The 16,648-nt window shown below is 56.2% G+C and overlaps 1 protein-coding gene across 2 annotated transcripts in view; it reads right to left on the bottom strand.

The window, feature by feature from the left end:
- Window positions 1–16,648, bottom strand: part of ZFYVE28 (zinc finger FYVE-type containing 28) — a 98,869-nt gene that overhangs the window by 27,275 nt on the left and 54,946 nt on the right. For both annotated transcript variants that reach the window (XM_027545337.1, XM_027545336.1), the window contains exons 4-8: window positions 16,228–16,430; window positions 15,077–15,166; window positions 13,589–13,678; window positions 11,581–11,682; window positions 2,256–3,398 (exon numbers count right to left, since the gene is read on the bottom strand). In XM_027545337.1, the coding sequence (XP_027401138.1) occupies window positions 2,256–3,398; window positions 11,581–11,682; window positions 13,589–13,678; window positions 15,077–15,166; window positions 16,228–16,430 (1,628 nt within the window). The remainder of the gene's footprint in view (window positions 1–2,255; window positions 3,399–11,580; window positions 11,683–13,588; window positions 13,679–15,076; window positions 15,167–16,227; window positions 16,431–16,648) is intronic.

Here is a 16,648-nt window from a genome sequence, read left to right as displayed (position 1 = left end):
AACTGCAAGGCCTGACTGCACGGTGATCCAGCCACACAGCGAGGTCCCACGTGGACAAAACTGACCACGGGGCCATCTCTAGAAACTGCCGCGGATGGGCCTGCAGACTAGAGGGTTAGGAAAGCACAGTGGGAAGGACGAGGCCTTCTGCCAAAGAACAGGAGGGGAAAACACTGTCTGTGCATGTGCGTGTCTACGTCTGTGTGTGTGTGTGTCTCTGTGTCTGTGTGTGTGTATCTAACTCTCTGTGTGCGTCTCTGTCTCTGTGTGTCTGTGTAGGTGTGTGTGTGTGTCTAATCTGTGTGTGTGTGTGTGTATCTAACTCTCTGTGTGCGTCTCTGTCTCTGTGTGTCTGTGTAGGTGTGTGTGTGTGTGTGTCTCTGTGTCTGTGTGTGTGTATCTAAGTCTCTGTGTGCGTCTCTGTCTCTGTGTGTCTGTGTAGGTGTGTGTGTGTGTCTAATCTGTGTGTGTGTGTGTGTCTCTCTCTGTCTGTGTGTCTGTATAGGTGTGTGTGTCTGTCTCTGTGTGTCTGTATAGGTGTGTGTGTGTGTCTAATCTGTGTGTGTGTGTGTGTGTGTCTATGTGTGTGTCTGTGTCTCTCTCTGTGTATACATCTTTGCTTCTGTTTTTTATAAGCTGTAAAAAATTTGAAAACCGTAACTTTAGAGCAGGGGGAGAATAAGGAGGAACAGATTTCTCTGGGTATAACTTATTTTATAAATTTGTCTGGGAGCCATGCAAACATTTCACGTAATTATAAAGTTAAATGCAAATGGGACTATCTCTACGTCTCATGCCAAATGGAACAAATTAACCTATTGTGGGTAAGATTTGGGGCATGACTACAGATAGAATGATGTCAAGTGACTTGAAAGCAGTCACTTGGCTCTATCTTCTAGAGGGATGTGCCCGAAGGTCGAAAGAACTGGTAAAAACATCTTAGACAACACGTGTCGGTGAGGGTGTAGAGAAACAGGAGCCTCGCACACGACCAGGCAATGAAAGATGCTGGGAACAGCACCCGGCAGAGGGCCCATGTGGGGCGCTAGCTCTGCTCCTGGAGGACACCCAGAGAACCGACTCGCACGACCGCACGCAAACGTGGTCACAGCAACAGCACTCACAACACCCAGACAGTGACCACAGCACACGCCCTGGACACACGAGCCCAGCGCGGTCCCCCCGGAGGACGAGGCGGCCACGGGAAGCAAGTCCTGACACCCGTGACAGCCCTTCGCAGGATGCACCTTGACAACACAATGCTCAGCAAAGGAAGCCGGGCACAAAAGCTCACACGATGAGTGACTTGGCCCCTGCGGAGCGTCCAGAACAGGCGAATTCACGGGGCCAGAGAGTAGACTCCTGGTTGCCAGGGGCTAGGGGGTGATGCCCACACAGGAAAGGCTGGCACGGAGCAGCAGAGCTCCACACAGGAAGAGAGGAGAGCGGCCCTGACCCCCAGGGGTCCTGCCAGCCCTCTGCCCGCTGCCGGGAGAACCTGCAGCTCTAGGGAGGGGCGCCTACAGGGCGTCTGCCCCTGCGCTCAGAGACCCCTCCCCTGGTGTCCAGCTTCCTTCCCTGCACGGCTCCCACGGCCACTGGTGGGGGCCTCTCCACCTCCCAACTCCCGTCAGACACAGTGCAGCCAGGATGGGAGCCCTGGGGCCGGGTTCCTGCGAGAGGACAGAGGGATGGCCACATATGGGCCCCCAGCACCTCCTTCCTTGAGGCCCAGGATGGGGGGCGTGCAGAGGGCATGGGCTGTGATGGCTGGATCTACTCCACTCAGTCGAAGCCCAGGCTGTCGTGTGGGGACGTAGGCGTGTGGGTGCCAGGGCCCCTCCTGCCCGGCCTGCCCACCTCGCCTGCTCGGTAGCTGCAGGGGGAGACAAGAGGACCCCTGGGAACCCCGCCAAGGGCAGGGGCGGGTCTCCGAATCCCACCGTGGCCCCCGGGGCCACACGCCCAGGCTGTGAATTTGTGCAGCTGACTGAGGCCAGGGGAGCAGCCGCGTCAGTCGGGGGGAGGGGGGGGCGGGGCGTGGCCCCGGGGCAGTGGGCCCACGCCGGGCACAGCAGTGCGGAGGGCTGACCAGGGCCCGGGGCTGCGCCTGCTTGCCAGGAGGCGCCCGTAAGGCCAGAAACAAGGCGGTCTAGGCCCCTGGGGACACTTCTCCGTGGGACTCAATGGGCACGTTCGCGCAGGAGGGCATGACGCCGCTAACCCGAACAGAGGATGAGTCCGGGGACCCTTACCTGGGGCCCGCCGGGGGCGGGGGCTGCTCCTGCGGGGCCTCCTCCTGCTGATGGGAGCCGTCAACCCCTCCGCACAGCCTGTCTGCCGCGTCCCCCGGGGGTCCTGAGCTGTGTGCCAGGCACTTGTCGGAAGCAGGGGCTTCAGGCTCCGGCCTGCCGGGGGCGTCTTCGGAGGGCGCGGGGTCCGGGCCGCCCGCAGGCAGGGCCTCCAGAGGCCCCGCGGCGGAGCCCTTGGCGCCCACCTTGGCGGAGCGGATGACGCCGCCCGAGCCGCACTTGCCCCGCAGACTCTGGGCGGCCGCGTCCTCCCCGGCGCCCGCGCAGCCCGCGCAGCAGACGCAGGAGTTCAGGAGGCAGTTGGTGGCCGTGGCGCTGAGTCTGTGGGGGCCGCCTGCCGTGCCCTCGGCCGCCGCGGGAACGCCGTTTCCCGGGACTCCCGGGTGGGTGAGGGCGGAGTCCAGGGAGGCGGGCGACTTGGGGTTGAAGATGACCGTGGCCGACAGCTTCATGCCCCCGGTCCGGTGGGCGATCAGCTCGGCCGTCTCGGCGTGCTCCGCGCCCGCCTCCCAGCCGTCCAGGTGCGGCCGCGAGTCCAGGCAGCTGCAGGAGGTGGGGGCCGCCGCCCTCAGCGCGGCGCCCTCGACGCTGTTGTTGTTGCTCGAGTCCTCCCGCTTGGCCGAAGCCGGCGAGCCGACCCCCGCCTCTCGGCCCTGCCCCGTCTCCTGGGGGTCGACGCCTCCGCCCGGGGCCTCGGCCGCCCCGTCCACGTCCTCCATGAAGAACACCCGCCCCTCCTCCTCGTCGCCGGCGGGGGGTAGCTGCGCGCGGCCCGGGGACGCCCGCCCGCGGGGGCTGGCCGCGGCGCCCGGCCTGTGGGCGGGGGACGGGCCGGCGCTGGGCGGGGACAGCAGGGAGGCCATGGCGTCACCTGCGCTGTGCACCAGGCGGCTGAGCTGCTCCAGCTCCTGGTCGTCGTTCTGCACCGAGCAGGCCAGCTCCGCGTCCGCGCGCCTGGGCTCGGCCGGAGCCAGGGCCGGGGGCGCCGGGGCGTCGGCCCGGACGGGCAACTCCACGTCCTGGGAAATGCAGAGGTTCCGCTCCAGCGTGTGCAGCTCCTCCTCCGTCAGGGTCTGCAGCAAATCCCTACAAGGGCCAAGGCACAAAGGAAGAGTGAGGGTCCCCGAGGCGACCCCCCGCCAGCCCCCAGGCCGAGGGGCCTGGGCACCAGTGGTGCCTGCAGTGATCCCCGCAAGGTGTCGATGCCTCCAGGGCCCCAAGGGCCTTGGGTCGGGACAACAGTCCTTTGGGGTGGCGGGCTGATTCTAGAACACGCTCTTCCTTTAAAATGAGATTCTGAAGCTTCTTGCTGAAAAACAAGAAAGCCCTGATTCTCAGTGATAACTGCATTAGTAAAACCTGCTAGTGAAAAGGTACATGTTGGTTTAACATATAGGTTTTCATCCTTTGGTTCAACAAATACTCCTGAGCACTGTCTCTGTGCCAGGCCCAGGGTGACACACAGGAAGACTGGCATGGTCTCTGCCCGTATGAGTTCTGGAAGAAAGACGCAGATAACAAACAAACACTTAGGAGTGAAAATGGAAATACAATCACGGTGGCGGCAGCAGAGGAACATGCCCGCCAGAAGGAGGCACCGGACAACCTGGAGACTCCCTGGAGGAAGCGGAACTGAACTCGAGGTGGAGTAGATTTAATGAGACCGACTGGGATGAGCCCAGCGTGGGTCCTACAGGTCCCATGTCTCAGAACCGCTCAGCTGCGGGTTTTCATAAGCTGAACACACTCTGCAAGCAGCATTCAGATCAAGAAATACAGCACTCACCATGCTCCCAGGAGCCCCCACGTGCCGTCACTCCCTGACCTGACCACCCCACAGTCCCTGCAGTGATCACACCTGTTCTTCTGCAGGTAGATGGACTCCGTGGCCCACCCTGCTCCCAGGCCCGCCACCTCTACATTCTGGACTACTCCTCGGTCTGCACTGCTCTGCGGAAGGCTGTCAGCCGGTGCTGGATGTGTGAGGAGGCGCCAGAAGAGACACTGGACACCCAGTTAAGTTGGAACTTCAGGTAAGCAACACTTACTTTCTTTTAAAAGAAGAAGTGGCTTTTTTTGAAAAAGCTTTATTTGTATTTATTTATTTGGCTATGCTGGGTCTCAGTTGTGGCTAACTTTGATCTTCGGTGCAGCTGTGGGATCTTTAGTTGAGACCTGTGGGATCTAGTTCCCTGACCAGGGAGCAAACCCAGGCCCCCTGTGTTAGAAGCCCAGAGTCTTAGGTCACGGGACCGCCAGGGAAGTCCGAACAAACACTTAAAAAGTGCATGAGTGTTTTTTAGAGTAAGTGTGTCCCAAATGGCCCCCACTGGGGACATATTTACTCTAACAAAGTATTACCGTGTATCTGAAATTCAAATTTAATCGGACTTGCTGCCGTTTCGCCGTGCCAGCCCTGGCAACCCTCTCTGGTGAGACGTGTAGTCGTTGTAAATCCTTCCGTCTCTCCCAGTGGAAACGCCCCGCAGGTCACCTCTGAAGCTGTTCTACACCCGAAGGGTCCTGGCTGCCAGACCCACATGATTGAGCCCCTACCCTGGGGGCCGTGGGGGAGCGTTTCTGCAGGCCAGGGTGCCAAGGGCTGGTGAGGAGCAAGTCCCCGCCCAGAGCCCAAGGGCACTCAGTCTTCTCCACTTCCTCCTCTCTGCTGAGTGTGCAGTGCACCCTCACTGTGGTTTCAAGTCACTTTGGCCTGCTCACTCGGGAGGTCGTGCCCCCGTTCACACGCCGACCGACCCCGGAGGCCTCTCTCAAGCGCCTGTCAGGACTTTCGCCCATTTTTGTTGGGCTAACTCTTCTTGCCGATTGACAGGAGCTCTTTATGTAATTTTGGATCCAAGTTCTTCACTGGGTGTCATCTCCAGCTCTGCAGCCTTCTCACTCTTAATGGTGTCTTTGAACAAACTCAAGTTTCTAATTTCCGTCAAGCTGAGTATGTCATGTTTCTCTCCGTGGTCGGTGTTTCGGTGCCTTGTTGAAGGACTCTCTGCCTACTCGAAGAACACAGAGATGTCGTGTTTCTCTCCGTGGTCGGTGTTCCGGTGCCTTGTTGGAGGACTCTCTGCCTACTCGAAGAACACAGAGATGTCATGTTTCTCTCCGTGGTCGGTGTTTCGGTGCCTTGTTGGAGGACTCTCTGCCTACTCGAAGAACACAGAGATGTCATGTTTCTCTCCGTGGTCGGTGTTTCGGTGCCTTGTTGGAGGACTCTCTGCCTACTCGAAGAACACAGAGATGTCGTGTTTCTCTCCGTGGTCGGTGTTTCGGTGCCTTGTTGAAGGACTCTCTGCCTACTCGAAGAACACAGAGATGTCGTGTTTCTCTCCGTGGTCGGTGTTCCGGTGCCTTGTTGGAGGACTCTCCGCCTACTCGAAGAACACAGAGATGCCGTGTTTCTCTCCGTGGTCGGTGTTTTGGTGCCTTGTTGAAGGACTCTCTGCCTACTCGAAGAACACAGAGATGTACCCAGTTTCTCCCTCTGAAAGGGTTGTTTTACTCTTCACCCTTGTGCTTGTAATCAACCTAGAATCGACATGCTCCCCAGTGTAGTAACTTCCCAGATGGTGCAAGCGGTAAGGAATCCGCCTGCCCATTCAGGAGACGCAAGAGATGCGGCTTTAATCCCTGGGTTGGGAAGATCCCCTGGAGAAGTAAATGGCAATTCTCTCCAGTATTCTTGCCTGGAAAATTCCATGGACAGAGGAGCCTGATGGGCTACAGTTCATGGGGTCACAAGGAGTCGGACACGACTGAGCAAGTGAGCACATTTGAGTGTATTAAGGATCTTTATCCTCGTGTGGATATTTACTGGTTCAGCTGTGCATTGGAAAAAGCCAGCCATTCTCCACTGTTCTGGCATCATCCTTGTCGTGAATGATGTGTTGGTCGCTCTAGACCCTCTGTTCTGTCAAAGGCGCTGTGCACTACACCTCTGCCAGCAAGACTACAATTTATGACAGGAACTACCTCCAACTGTGCCCTTTTTTTATGAAGGATGCTCAGCAGAAATGCACATGTGTTCACAAGCTTGGTCACATCAGCACCGTCTCTGAAAACTGCGGCTGCTGCTGAGTTGCTTCAGTCGTGTCCAATTCTGTGCGACCCCATAGACGGCAGCCCACCAGGCTCCCCCATCCCTGGGATTCTCCAGGCAAGAATGCATGAAAGTGAAAAGTGAAAGTGAAGTGGCTCAGTCGTGTCCGACTCTTCACGGCCCCATGGACTGCAGCCCACCAGGCTCCGCCGTCCCTGGGATCTCCAGGCGAGAGCACTGGAGTGGGTGCCATCACTTTCTCTGTCTGTGAAAACTACCCAAACGAAACTCAGAGCGGAACAGAGCGATGATATTCTTCTTTGGCCTTTTTCTCCAGCAATTGTTTTTTTCTTGGCTATTCCAGGCCCTGTGCCTTTCTATGTGAATTTTAGAATTAGTTTGTCGAGTTCCACAAAAGAAAAAGCCTCCTGGGATTTTGTTTGAAGTTGCATTGAAATCAGAGATTAATTTGAGAATCATTGATATCCTCTTGGTATTGAGTTTTCCACTCGCTGAAGATGAAGAGCTATTTACTTAGGTCTTTAAAATTTGGGGTCAAAACCATTTTGTAACTTTCAGTAGAGGTCTCAGACATCTCAGATTTATGCTTAAGTGATTAATATTTATTGACACTATTGTAAATAATACTTAAATTTTTTTATTGTGATAAAATACATGTAACATAAAACTCAGAACCTGAACCGTTTTAAGGGACAGTTCAGTGGTATTCACCAGGGCTGCCCTGGTGGCTCGGCTGGTAAAGAATCCACCTGCATTGAGGGAGACCTGGGTTCAATCCCTGGGTTGGGAAGACCCCCCTGGAGAAGGGAAAGGCTACCCACTCCAGTATTCTGGCCTGGAGAATTCCATGGACTGTATGGTCCATGGGGTCACAAAATTGGACAGGACTGAGCGACTTTCATTTTCAGCAGTATTAAATATATTCATATTGCTGCGCATCCATCCCCTAGTGCTTCATCTTGTAAAACTAAAACTCTGTCCACGTGAAACGTTATCCACTCCCTCCAGCCCCAGACAACCACCATTTATGCTTTCTGTCTCTGTATCTGGAGGACTCTGGGGAACTTACGTCATTGGGATCATACACTATCTCTAGGACTGGCTTAGGTCACTGAGCATGGCCACACAGTTCATCCATGCTGTAGCCTGTGTTGTAGTCCCCTTCCTTTTCGAGGCTAAATCACATCCTGGTGTAAGGCTGGAGCACGCTGTGCCTGTGCACTCATCTGTCAACAGTTGCCTCCAGGTCTTAGCTGCTGTGAATGATGCTGCGGTGAACACAAGTGTACAGATATCTCTTCAAGATGCTACTTTCAATTCTCTTGGGTAAAAAGCCAGAAGAGGAACTGCCAGATCTCATGGGAGTTCTCTCTTAATATTCTGAGGAACCTCCATGGCAGCGGCACCATTTTGCATTCCCACCAACGGCTCGCAAGAGCTCCGATTTCTCCACGTCCTCACCAGCACTTGCTGCTTTCTAGGTTTTGTTTTGTCTTGATAGTGGCCTTCCTCACGGGTGTGAGGTTTGGATTTGCGTCTTGCTAACAATCGTCATGTTGAGCATCTGTTCATATGCTTATTGGTCATCCTCTCTGGAGAGATGTCTGTTCACGTCCTTTGCCCATTTTCAATTGGGTTGTTTATTTGTTGCTGTTCTTGGTGGCGAGTTTTAGGAGTTTTCTACATATTCTAGGTATTAGTCCCTTATCAGATATACGATATGCAAATACTTTCTCCCATTCTGTGGGTTGCCTTTTTACTCTATTGTATTGTCTTTCGAGGCACAGAAGTTTGAAATTTCCAGAGTCCAGTATGTCTATTTTCCCTTCTGTTACCTGTGCCTTTGGCGTCACATCCGAGAAACCACTGCCGAGTGTGATGTCATGGGCTTATGGCCTGTGTTTTCTCATAATAATCTTGTAGTTTTAGCACTTACATTTTGATCTTTGACCCATTTTGAGTTAATTTTTATATAAGGTGTTAGGTAAGCGTCCAGTTTCATAAGTGTGTGCATATGTGTGTGTATCTTTCATTAGATAAAGAAAATTTCTCTCTATTCCTAATTTGCTAAGAGATGTTTTGATTAAAATAGGTGTTAAGTTTTTCAAATTCTTTTTCTGTAACTTTCAAAATGATTTGGTTTTTCTTCTTATTTAAAAATTAATATAGAAAAATATTGACTTTATTTTCAAATGTTAAACTATGCTATGCGTAAGTTAAAGTTCCTAAGACATTATAATTGTTGTTTTGTACAGCCTTTATTCATTTATATTAATTCACATCAAGGTCTTAAGTCTCTCCTCTGCATCCATATTTCCATCTGGGATTTTTTTCCTTTGTCGAAAGAATTGCAATTAGTTTTTCTTTATGCACAGTCTGGTGATAACAACTTTCTTTAGTTTTGTATTTCTGAATAGCCCACTATTTCATCTTAATTTTTGTAGAATATTTCTCCTGGTTATAAAATTCTGATTGGCAGCTTTTCCTTTCAGCACTTTAAACATTCGTCATTTCATTGCCTGCCTTCATTGTTTTGAGAAGACAGCTGTCAATTCATATTCGTTTCATAGCAATATGTCCTTTCCTCTGGCTGTGTCTAAGGGTTTTCTCCGCTTTCAGCCATGTTGCTGTGACACACCCAGGTGTGTGTTCTGTTCACCTTGCGTGTAGTTTTCCTGAGTCTCCTGAATTTGTGTGCAGAGATTTCTCTTCAGTTTTGAAAAACTCTTGGCCATGATTTCTCTGAATACAGCCTCAGCAAACTGCCCGATGTCTGTCCCTCCTCCCGATCCCAATTGTTAGACTGCCGAGTGTGTCGCCCGTACCGAGGCTCTGGACTCTGCCCCTGCAGAGTCCCCAGCACCTGGCCCCTCCCCAGCCCCACGCGCCCACCCTGCCCCATGGACACTGCCCACTCAGGGCCTGCTCTTCCCTTCCCGGCCTAGGATTGTCCACCCTCTCCCCTTGCTCCCTGTCTCCTCTCCCAGCTGAGCGCCCAGAGAGGGCAAGACTCAGCCTCTGGGTCCAGGGTCACGTCCTGCTCAGGATGCCCACTGACCCCCCAGGATCTCCTGGGCCACTCCTCCCTGCCTGGATTCAAAGCGCGTTTGGCTCCTGACGGGGCAAAGGGCAAGAAGGCCAGCGGAGGAAAGCCGCCCCGAGCCGGGAAGTCCTGCCAGGCCCAGGGCGAGCATGGCAGGGGCCCTGGGGTCCTGGACCAACAACTGGGGACGAGGGGCTTCTCGGAGGCCAGGGATGGTGGGAGGAAAGGCCTCAGGGTGCGCCGAGATGGGGCCAGGGAGGCACTCAGGGACACAGCCTCGGAGGACAGCCCCCCGACCCACCCCCACAGGAGCCTCAGCTGGGCCCTGTCGCCCACAGAGGCCACCACTGCTGGGGGCACCACGCAACCTGAAGCGAGCTTTTTGGGGAAGGGTCGAGGTCAGGGATGCTGGCTGGAGGACCCGCTGCTGAAGGCCAAGGGAGGCCCTAGGTCACCAAGCCCACAGGATGGCACAGATGGTGCCAAGGCCACCCTGAGAGGGTGGGGGCGGCAAGAGGGGCAGAGTGAGCCTCAGGGTGGGGGAGGCACTGTTCTCTGAGGAGAACTGAGTGCTTCACCCCTAAACTAGTCCACACCCTAAACTAGTCAACATCCCTAGTCAACACCTTAAACCAGTCCATACCCCTAAACCAGTCAACACCCTAAACTAGTCAACACCCTAAACCAGTCAACACCTTAAACCAGTCAACACCCCTAAACTAGTCAACACCCCTAAACCAGTCAACACCCTAAACCAGTCAACACCCTAAACTAGTCAACACCCTAAACCAGTCAGCAGCCCTAAACCAGTCAGCAGCCCTAAAGTAGTCAATATCCTAAACTAGTCAACATCCTAAACTAGTCAACATCCCTAAACTAATCAACACCACCTAAACTAGTCAACACTCCTAAACTAGTCAACATCCAAAACTAGTCAACACCCTAAACTAGTCAACACCCCTAAACTAGTCAATACCTTAAACCAGTCAACTGCCATAAACTAGTCAACACCCTAAACTAGTCAACACCCCTAAACTAGTCAACACCCTAGTCAATACTCCTAAACTAGTCACCCCCTAAACGAGTCCACACCCTAAACTAGTCAACATCCCTAAATTAGTCAACACCCTAAACCAGTCAACACCTTAAACCAGTCAACACCCCTAAACCAGTCAACACCCTAAACCAGTCAACATCCTAAACTAGTCAACACCCTAAACTAGTCAACACCCTAGTCAACATCCATAAACTAATCAATACCACCTAAACTAGTAAACACTCCTAAACTAGTCAACACCTCTAAACTAGTCAACACCTTAAACCAGTAAACCCCCATAAACTAGTCAACACCCTAAACTAGTCAACACCTTAAACCAGTCAACACCCCTAAACTAGTCAACACCCTAAAGTAGTCAACACCCTAGTCAACACCCCTAAACTAGTCAACCCCCTAAACGAGTCCACACCCTAAACTAGTCAACATCCCTAAATTAGTCAACACCCTAAACTAGTCAATACCCCTAAACTAGTCAATACCCCTGAACTAGTCAACACCCCTGAACTAGTCAACCCCCTAAGCTAGTCCACACCCCCTAAACCAGTCAAAGAACTAGCAGAGGCCCGGGCCCAGGCCCCAGTCGAGCACTTGTGGGGGGCGGCCTGGCCCGGGGGACGCCGTGTGTGGCCCCGTCCACCCCGCACCACCCGGGTTCACAGTCGCTCAGTCACAGAGACGTTTCTGTGAGAAACCAGAGGGGGCCTGGCGTCCGCGCGGTCAGCAGGGCGGCTGCTGTCTTGGGACAGGACGTCTGTGTGCGGGTCTGAGGGCCACTGGCCCAGGGCAAGCACCTGTTCTGTGGGGGAGCAAGGGTGGGGTCAGAGGGGGCTCCCAGCAGTGGAGCCAACAGTGAAGGCGCCAGCACCCCGAGGAGAACGGAGGTCATCGCCGGGGCTTTCAGTGAACAGAAGCCAAAGAATCAGCTTCGTAGAGAAGTGCAAAGGCAGCCACGCTCTGAAGCTGTGCCCGGAGGAAACACACAGCCTGGAGCTCTCGGAGGGCAAAGCAAGACCAGACTCCTCCAGAGAGGTCATGTCAGCCCCGGATCAGCCGCAGCCCCGAGGGGCTCAGGGGCACACGGCCCTCCCCTCACCTGATTTTCCGCAGCAGCGTGTGGAAGGGCCGGAACAGCTCTGACATGTCCTCCACCTTGCGGTCCAGGTTCAGGGGTCCGTCCGCGTAGACCACGAGGCCGCTGCATCCAGGACACAAAGCAGCCCGGCCTCAGCCCTGCGGCCGAGTGGCCGGCCCAGGCCACTCCCACATGCGCTCCCCTCTGAGCTTGAATCGTAAGTAAGTTAGGAAAATGCAGTGCAGTTTACCCAGGTTTCATCCCTTTTCAAAGCAGGTCGGCCTGTGTTCGTTTGAGGGATCATAAAATAATCATAAAACATGTCTGCACACTTCTTTGCTGCCATCAGATAAATCAGCATCGAGATCTGTTGTTAAATCTACCTCCTTGAAAGTGGAAACACTGGCATGCTGAGTTGCTTCAGTCGTGTTCAGACTCTGCAACCGTACGGACCAAAGCCCACCCATAGGACAGAGGAATCCTATGGTTCCTCTGTCCATAGGATTCTCCAGGCAGGAATACTGGAGTGGGTTGCCATGCCCTCCTCCAGGGGATCTTCCTGACCCAGGGATCCAACCCGAGTCTCCTGCCTTGCAGGCAAATTCTTTACCACTGAGCCACCAGGGAAGCCCGGAAACACCGGATTTGTGTTTAAATATAACACAGACACAGGGTTGGTGAGAACTGGCCCTGAAACCACCTACTGTTGGGACTGAGGCCCAGCCTGCCCTCCCACCAGCCCAGGAGCCCTGACCCTGGGGAGGGGGCCCTTCGGGGCACTGCATAGATGGGGCGAGACTTTCCAGATGGTGGTGGTTCAATTAACGGTGTTTGGGGAACAATTTCCCAAGACAGAACCTTGACTTCGTGGGAAAATGTGCTGGTCACAGCACAAAGGCAGAGTGGAAACAGACGGAAGAGAGGCGGGTTGGGGAACCCGGGGTCAGCTGCTCTGCGGTGCGTTGGGTCCTAATTCTCCTGCATTGAACGGGGCATTCTTAACCTCTGGACCACCAGGAAGTCCCAAGAGTATCATTTTTAACCAATCCTTAACTTCTGGATAGGGCTGCCCTGGTGGCTTAGTTGGTAAAGAATCCGCCTGCAATACACGAGACCCAGGTTTGATCCCTGGGGTTGGGAAGATGCCCTGGAGAAGGGAATGGCAACCCACTGCAGTATTCTTGCCTGGAGAATCCCATGGACAGGGGAGTCTGGCGGGCTTCAATCCATGGGATCACAAAGAGTCGGACATGACTGATTTAACACTTTCACACTTTAATTCTGGATATATACCTCCGTACCAAATTTTTATGATTAAAAATAAAACCTCAGTGAAAAAGCTTCATAAATATGTGTTTTGTGTCCTGCTAGGTCAACACAATGAAATTCTGCAGGAATTCGCTTGCTGCCACCTGGCAGGCACCGAGCACATTGGGTGACTAGGGGGGAGGAGCCTGCTCCGTGACACAGGCCAGTGGCAGGGACACAAAAGCGAGCCAGATCCCACTTAGGCCTGAATCCACGTGCTGCCCTGCTATCTCCAAGGCCTGACCTAGAGCTCCCCAGCCCTCACGGCTGTGCTCCCACCCCATCACCAGGACCCCTGCTCTTCAGCCCACGGGCCCCGCCTCCCAGGCAGCCCGAGAATCGTCCAGACAAGCTCGTCACATCCTCCCCAGGAACCAGGGGCACCTCGCCTCTCATCCCTGCAAAGCCGGCTCTCACAGCCCCTGCTGGTCGCCTGTGCCTGAGCGCGGGGTCCTCCTCCCCAGGCTGGGAGTGCCCGTGGCTATCACGCTCACCTGTGCCCCCGTCGAGGCTGGGGGTCCCTCCCACACCAGGGTGACGGCGTGCCTGGAACACCTGGCTCCTTGTCTGCTGGGACAAGGGCAGGCCCGCCCGGTGACTGCTCCGGGGCGGGTGGATGGCCACCTGCGGGGTATGAGCATAGCTCACCACCACCCAGAGGGGCCTGGCACCCCTGGGTTTCTGCAAAACGACCATCCAGGGCACCGTGAGGGACACTCACCACACGATAGCCAGCCGGGGGATGGTGAACATGAGGGCCGGCTCGTAGTCGTCAATCATGTCCTGGGTCAGGTACCCGAAGTCCAGGGCCCTGGCGGGGAGGAGACAGGGAGCAGGCGTGACCATGGCCAGACGGGAGCCAGGAGGGCGGCCATGCAGGCCTCACACGTGGACACGTGGAGGACAGCGGCTGGAAGAGCCCGCTCCAAGAGGCCCGGCACGGGCGGCTCCCCCTCGGCCTCCCCCACCTTCCCACTTCCTGACCCACCGCTGGACGGAAGCCGGGAGCAGGAGAGAGGTGCCCGCCAAGGGGGGCTGATGGGGACAGCTTGCCATCCAGCACCCGAGAGCAAAGGTGCTGCAGGAAAGCTGCCCTGAACCGTTAACAGTCCCCGAGAAGCCAGCAACTGCTCTCCTGCATCCACCCACTTCCAAGGATACCGAGATGGCGTCCCTGCACGCATGGGCAGACACGCACCAGCGTGTTCAAAACCAAAGATTCCCTGCCGTCTGTTTGCTGATTTGAAATATCTACCAACGCCTAAGAGTGAACAACCTGTCTCAAAAAATTAACAAACTCACGATGTGACGTTGTTGTCTAGTAGCTCAGTCGTGTCCAACTCTTTGGTACCCCGTGGACCGTAGCCCGCCAGGCTCCTCTGTCCATGGGATTCTCCAGGCAAGAATACTGGAGTGGGTTGCCATTTCCTTCTCCAATGATGTGATATTGCTGCTGCTGCTGCTGCTAAGTCACTTCAGTCGTGTCCAACTCTGTGCCATAGACGGCAGCCCATCAAGCTCCACCGTCCCTGGGATTCTCCAGGCAAGAACACTGGAGTGGGATGCCATTTCCTTCTCCAGTGCATGAAAGTGAAAAGTGAAAGTGAAGTCGCTCAGTCGTGTCCGACTCCTAGCGACCCCATGGACCGTAGCCCACCAGGCTCCTCTGTCCATGGGATTCTCCAGGCAAGACTACTGGAGTGGGGTGCCACTTCCTTCTCCAATGATGTGGTATTAGGCAAGTTCAAAACTTACCTGCCAGCGAAGCACTAGTCAAATACGAGGAATGTTCCAGGTTCGATCTTAGTCTATTCATAAAACCTGACTTCAGCTCTGACCCCTGCCCCCAAACAAGGCATGCTTAGATTACCGATGAATCACCCCTGAAACCCAGCCTACAAGGGCTCCATCCTGGCCTGACGGAAGAGGAGTGGAGGACAGGAAGTGAGGAGGTGGGAATGTGAGGAGTGGGAGAAGGGTGAGGAGGTGAGGAGCCTGGCTCCTCGGGCTGAGCCTGGAGCCCCCCAGACCCTTCGAGCTTCACCTGCGGGACCGACCCTCCGGGCCCAGAGAAACAGGACTGTTGGGACTGGGGTGGGCAGCCAGGGCTGGTGGACGAGGCGCACGGACATGGTGCCCTTCCCGGGTACAGCCGTCCCCCAGGCCGGGGAGGCGCGAGGACTGGGCCCCCGGGTCACAGGGGCCTCACCTCTCCACCGTCTCGCAGAACAGCACGATGACCTCCTGCTGCACATAGTACTCCCGGGGGGACTTCACGGGCACCATGGCCGACACGTAGCTGCGGGCAGAGGGACGGGGTGAGGGCCACCCCCAGGCGCCCGGCCATGTCCCCGAGCCCTGAAGGTCTTAACGGACAACCAAACGGGGTCCCTCTGACTGCAGCCCCCTGCCGCCTCTCAGGCGCTCACAGCACAGGGCCCCACATCACCGCTCCTGTTTTCAGCCGAAGCTCCTCCCTCCTTGGGCGGCGCCGGCCTGGAGCCGCCACTGCTCATTCCGAGAGGGCCCCCCTGCCTCGAGGGAACGAGGGAGTAGCCTTGTGCATCCAGGCCCGTTCCCCAGGTGAGAACGGTTTCCCCTCCTCCTAAGTGACTAACCAGCCTTTCTTGTAATAAAAGCTCACTTGGGGAAATCTGGAGCAGACAGGCAGGGAGAAAGGCAGAAAGCTCATATGTGGGCCCCGCTCCCTAGAGAACCATCTGGAACCATGTGACTTCCTCCTCCGCCCACCATCACAAGTCGGGCAGTTTCTGCTAACCCGCACAGCGGTGGACGGGCATTGGGCCTCCTGGGTCTCCTGCACCCCAAGCATGTCTGTTTCTGTGGACATCTTGCAGCCCAGTCCCCACAGTCCCGGGACCTCCAGAGCCCTTGTGGGTGGGGAGGCGGGTGAAGGGGGCCCTGCCCTGTCGTCTGCTGCTGGTGGAGGGGGAGGGCAGACCCGCTTAGCTGGAGGGGCTCCCCGTACTTAGTGGAGCTGGGGGCCCAGCAGGACCCTAGTGGCCACCTCATCCGGGCTCGGTGGTGTCCCAGGTGCGAGCCCAAAGACGCGCTGGGTGGGGAGGGGGCGGTGGGTGACCTGCATCTACAGGACCGCCCGGGGGGCTTCACCGCTGGGGGGTCGCCAGGGGCAGAAGCGAGGGCGGGACCTGGGGTGTCCCTGCGTCCTTCCGCCTGCCCTGGCCCCTCCCCTCGCCGTGCCCACCCCCATCCACCCCTGACTCCCGCAACCAGCCAGCCGGGGAGGGCGCCTCCCTTCGAGGAATCTTCGGCTACAGACGGCCGGGTCCCCCACCAGCAGGCCACGGCCGCGACCCCTCGCGGGCGGCCTCCGGTCACCTCAGCTCGAACTCTGCGAACAGCACGTCGAAGTGCCGGAGCGCGTCCCGCATCTTCTCCGTGTAGGTGTTGAGGTCCCGCAGCGCCTGGTCGCGCAGGGCCCCTCGCACGTCCTCCAGGCTCCGGGTCAGCTCCTTGGCCAGCGGCCGCATAGCCATGCTCTCCAGCTCACGGTTCATGATGATGGAGCCGGCGGCCAGGCACTGCAGGCGGCGAAGGGGTCAGGGCAGCCCGCCCACGGAGCACGCACCACCCCAGTGACACCAGGACAGGCCACTCCTCGTGCCCCAGGAGGCCGCGGCCACAGGTCTGGGGTGGGGGGCGTGGCCTCCCCGAGACCCTCCCCGCCTCCCATCCCCTAGACCCCTCCCCCCGCCTCTCATCCGCGAGACTCTACCCCCTACTCTCATCCCTGAGACCC

This window comes from Bos indicus x Bos taurus, chromosome 6, assembly GCF_003369695.1.
Source record: "Bos indicus x Bos taurus breed Angus x Brahman F1 hybrid chromosome 6, Bos_hybrid_MaternalHap_v2.0, whole genome shotgun sequence".
NCBI classification, from domain to species: domain Eukaryota; kingdom Metazoa; phylum Chordata; class Mammalia; order Artiodactyla; family Bovidae; genus Bos; species Bos indicus x Bos taurus.
This window is presented reverse-complemented; position numbering and strand designations above follow the sequence as displayed.